This window comes from Mandrillus leucophaeus, unplaced genomic scaffold (assembly GCF_000951045.1).
Source record: "Mandrillus leucophaeus isolate KB7577 unplaced genomic scaffold, Mleu.le_1.0 Scaffold150, whole genome shotgun sequence".
Classification (NCBI taxonomy): domain Eukaryota; kingdom Metazoa; phylum Chordata; class Mammalia; order Primates; family Cercopithecidae; genus Mandrillus; species Mandrillus leucophaeus.
The window spans coordinates 4,673,588-4,678,633 of NW_012101477.1; the positions used below are offsets into that span (position 1 = coordinate 4,673,588).

A 5,046-nucleotide genomic window follows, 5' to 3' on the forward strand; every position below is an offset into this window, starting at 1 on the left:
AGCCAGGATGGTCTTGATCTCCTGACCTCGTGATCCACCTGCCTCGGCCTCCCAAAGTGCTGGGATTACAGGCGTGAGCCACCGCGCCCGGCCGATTGTTATCTTAAGGGCAGCGTGAATCATGTTCTGTGGACCATTGTGTGTGCGTCTACATTCACCATGAGAGAGTTCAGAGCCTTGCTCCACGGCCTGCCTCAAGCAAATGATTATGCATTCTGCATGCCAACCAAATTCCTAACTTCATTTATCTTTTCTACTTTAATGTTTTATTTTTATTATTTTTAAATTTTTAATTTTTGTTTATTTATTTATTTTGAGATGGAGTCTCATTCTGTCGCCCCGGCTGGAGTGCAGTGGTGCGATCTTGGCTGACTGCCACCTCCACCTACCAGGTTCAAGCAATTCGCCTGCCTCAGCCTCCCGAGTATCTGGGATTACAGGCATGCACCACCATGCCCAGCTAATTTTTCTGTGTTTTTAGTAGATACGGGGTTTCACCATGTTGGCCAGGCAGGTCTTGAACTCCTGGCCTCAAATGATATGTCCGCCTTGGTCTCCCAAAGTGCTGGGATTATAGGTATGAGCCACCGCGCCCAGCCAATTTTTTAATTTATCCAGTTTTCTTCAGTATTTATTTCAAGTTATATTTCCTTTTCTGGTATGATTTTTGCCAGCTACATTACATGGATTTTTTTTCCATAATCAAGCAGGATATTAAAAAAATGAATTTTATAAATAGAATTAAGTGCTATATCTCAACTTTGCATTCAGCTTTTTATTTTTATTTTTTACTTTATATATGTATGTATGTATTAATTTTGAGGTGGAGTCTCACTCTTGTCACCCAGGCTGGAGTGCAGTGGCGTGATCTTGGCTCACTACAACCTGCGCCTCCCAGGTTCAAGCAATTCTCCTGCCTCAGCCTCCTGAATAGCTGGGATTACAGTTGCCTGCCACCATGCCTGGCTGATTTTTGCCCTTTTAGTAGAGATGGGGTTTCGCCATGTTGGCGAGGCAGGCTGGTCTCGAATCCCTGACCTCAGGTGATCCTCCCACCTCGGCCTCCCAAAGTGCTGGGATTACTGGCATGAGCCACCAAGCCTGGCCGCGTTCAGCTTTTTTACTTAGCAGAATAACACATTATACATTTCTTAGATACTTGATTTTTAATGGTTGTATTCATAGACTGGCTGTAGGATAATTCCCTTTACTATTGTCATGCAATTATTTCCAAAGTGTGATCTTTAGACCACTGCTGGGTGTATACCCCAAAAAAGGAAATCAGTATATGGAAGCGATATCTGCACTCCCTTGTTTGTTGCGACACTCTTCACAATAGCCAAAGTTTGGAAGCAGCGTAAGTGTTCATCAACAGATGAATGGATAAAGAATACACAATGAAGTACTTATACACAATGAAGTACTCTTCAGCCATAAAAAGAGTGAGATCCTGTCATTCGCAACAACATGGATGGAACTGGAGGTCGTTATGCTAAGTGAAATATACCGGGCATAGAAAGACAAACATCACATGTTCTCACATATTGTGGGATCTGAAAATCAAAACAGTTTAATTCATGAAGATAGAGAATGGAAGGTTATCAGAGACTGGGAAGGGTGGTGGCAGGGTTGGGGAGAGGTGGGGATGGTTAATAGGTACCAAAAACATTGTTAGAATGAATAAGACCTAATATTTTATAGCACAACAGGGTGAATATTGTGCATTAGTAATTTTTAAATAATATTAAAAATGTAATACATTTTTATTTGGCAATATTAAATGTACGTATATTTGGCCAGCTGTGGTGGCTCAGGTGTGTAATTTGGGAGACTGAGGCGGGTGGATCACTTGAGGTTCAGAGTTTGAGACCAGCCTGGCCAACACAGCGAAACCCCATCTCTACTAAAAATACAAAAATCACCTGGGTGCAGTGGCTCAAATACTTGTAATTCCAACTATTTGGGAGGCTGAGGTGGGAGAATCACTTGAACCCGGGAGGTGGAGGTTGCAGTGAGCTGAGATCGCGCCACTGCACTCCAGCCTGAGCAAAAAGGGCAAAACTCTGTTTCAAAAAAAAAAAAATTATTAAAATAACTAAAAGAATATAATTGGACTGTTTATAACACAAAGAATAAATGCTTGAGGGGGTGGATACTCCATTTTCCATGATGTGATTATTATGCATTGCAGGCCTGTATACCCCACAAATATATAGACCTACTATGTACTCCGAAAAATTAAAATTAAAAAATAAAAATAAAAACAGTGCTAGAATTAACGTCTTCATGCACAAAGCTTTTTCATTTTTCAGATTGTTTACTTAGGTTAGAATTCCCCTATTTCTTAATAACACCATCTACTGGCTATATCGTGTCTACCTATGTTAAATATGAACCCTACAGAGATTCACAGGCTGTTTGTGACCCTTACACTTCCCTTAAGTTGAGAGTAGAATTGGGATTACTTCTCAACAATTCAAATCGAAGGCACTAAATGCACATGTATTCTGTTGACATCTTTCTTTTTCTTTCTCAAGCTTCCACTGCGATTCCAAAGACTTGGGCACCTAGTGGCTCTGATGGCACTGCTCTGTGGGGACCCACAGGAAAATGTGGCTGAGGAGGCTGCAGAGAGCATTCACTACCTGCTGCATATCACCCTGAGGCTGAAGTGTAAGACGCTGCTGAAGGCCGCGAGGTCCTGAGTGAATTCTCCAGCACAACATAAGCACCAGCCCTCCTTACACATTGATTCAGTCCCCATGTTCTGGAAAGGCCTTTTACAGTAGTTCTTAAAGAGAAAGATACATAGTCCATAGGCAGAGATGAAGCAACACTGACTTAATAATTGGAATCCTAATACTAGATCAGACCCACTATTGTCATCCATCTGCATAGCCAGGGAGTGGCTAAACGTGGCTTTGTGGACAAACCAGAGTGATTAGTTTGGTCAGAAGTAGGAGTGAGGCTGGGCGCAGTGGTTCACTCCTATATTCATAGCATTTTGCCAGGCCAAGCCGGGAGGACCTCTTGGGCCCAGGAGTTCAAGACCAGCCTGGGCAACATGGCAAAAACCCTTCTCTACAAAAAATTTTAAAAATTAGCTGGCATGGTGGAGTATGCCTATGATCTCAGCTACTCAGGAGGTGAAGGTGGGAGAATCACTTGAGCCCAGGAGGTCGAGGCTGCAGGAGAATTAATGTCCTTATGAAGGGAAATTACAGGGGCCATGAGTAAGAATCAAATCTAGTTGCAGGGTTCAGAAAAGGTAATCCAGAGAATAAAGAGCAGTTTGCCATCTGGAGAGGTAAGAAGAGTGTATTAGGCAGAAGGAATGACTAAGGAAAGGATCCTTGGTAGGCGTGAGCTTGAGGAGTTTGAAAAATAGAGAGAGGGCCAGTGTGGTCAAGGCATGAGTCACTGACTTCCATGATAAGAAGGGACTTTACAAGATATCTAACCCAGGATTTCCCCGGTGTTTGAATCTCAGTCTACTCTATCCCTGCCAAGTACAGTCATGCAGCATATAATGACATTTCAGTGAACAACTGATCATGTATGGGTCACATAAGATTAGAATGGAGCTGAAATTTTTCTTTTTATTTTATTTTATCTTATTTTGAGATGGAGTCTCGCTCTGTTGCCCAGGCTGGAGTGCAGTGGTGTAATCTCGGCTCACTGCAACCTCCACCTCCCAGGTTCAAGCAGTTCTTGTGCCTCAGCCTCCCGAGTAGCTGGGATTACAGGCAGCTGCCACCACACCTGGCTCATTTTTGTATTTTTAGTAGAGATGGGGTTTCAACATCTCTGCTAAATGTTACTTAATGTTGGCCAGGCTGGTCTCGAACTCCTGACCTCAAGTGATCTGCCCACCTCGGCATCCCAAAGTGCTAGGATTACAGCATGAACCACCACGCCCAGCCTTATCATTATTATTATTTTTTTTTTAAAGAAAGGAAGTCTCGGCTTGGCACGGTGGCTCACACCTGTAATTCCAGCACTTTGGGAGGCCGAGGCAGGCAGATCACAAGGTCAAGAGATCAAGACCATCCTGGCCAACCTGATGAAACCCCGTCTCTACTAAAAACACAAAAATTAGCTGGGTGGGGTGGCACATGCCTGTAGTCCCAGCTACTTGGGAGGCTGAGGCAGGAGAATCACTTGAACCTGGGAGGCAGAGGTTGCAGTGAGCTGAGATCATGTCACTGCACTCCAGCCTGGTGACGGAGCGAGACTCCATCTGAAAGAGAGAGAGAGAGAGAGAGAGAAAGAGAGAAAGAATAAAAAGAAACGAAGTCTCACTATGTTGCTGAGGCTGGTCTCCAACTCCTGAGCTCAAGCAGTGCTCCTACCCCAGCCTTCTAAAGTGCTGGGACTATGGGTGTCCACCACCATACCCAGCTGAGCTGAAAATTTTGTATCACCTAGTGACATTGTAGCCATCATAACATTATGGCACAATGCATTACTCACCTTTGTGGTGATACTGGTGTAAACAAACCTACTGCACTACCAGTCATATAAAAGTATAGAACCTACAATTATGTACAGTACGTATCCTTGGTAATGATAATAACTATTTACTGGTTTATTTATTTACTACACATTTTATGATTATTTTAGCATGTACTCCTTCTACTTATTAAAAAAACAGTTAACTATGAAACAGCCCCAGGCAGGCCCTTCAGGAGGTATTCCTGAAGAAGGCGTTATCATAGGAGATGACAGCTCCATGCGTGTTACTGCTCTGAATACCTTCCAGTGGGGCAGGATGTGAAGATGGAAGACAGTGGTATTGATTATCCTGATCTTGTGTAGGCCTAGGCTAGTGTGTGTGTTTTTGTCTTAGTTTTTAACAAAAACACTTTAGAATGTAAAAAAAAAAAAAAAAATTAGGCCAGGTGCAGTGGCTCATGCCTGTAATCCCAGCACTTTGGTAGGCCGAGGAGGGTCCATCACCTGAGGTCAGGAATTCAAGACCAGCCTGGCCAACAGGGCAAAACCCCGTTTCTACTAAAAGTACAAAAATTAGCCTGGTGTGGTGGC

General features: G+C 43.4%; 1 protein-coding gene across 2 annotated transcripts in view; it reads left to right on the plus strand.

Moving 5' to 3' along the window:
- Nucleotides 1-5,046, plus strand: part of MROH8 (maestro heat-like repeat family member 8) — a 62,531-nt gene that overhangs the window by 40,023 nt on the left and 17,462 nt on the right. For both annotated transcript variants that reach the window (XM_011975005.1, XM_011975006.1), the window contains one exon: nt 2,538-2,673. In XM_011975005.1, the coding sequence (XP_011830395.1) occupies nt 2,538-2,673 (136 nt within the window). The remainder of the gene's footprint in view (nt 1-2,537; nt 2,674-5,046) is intronic.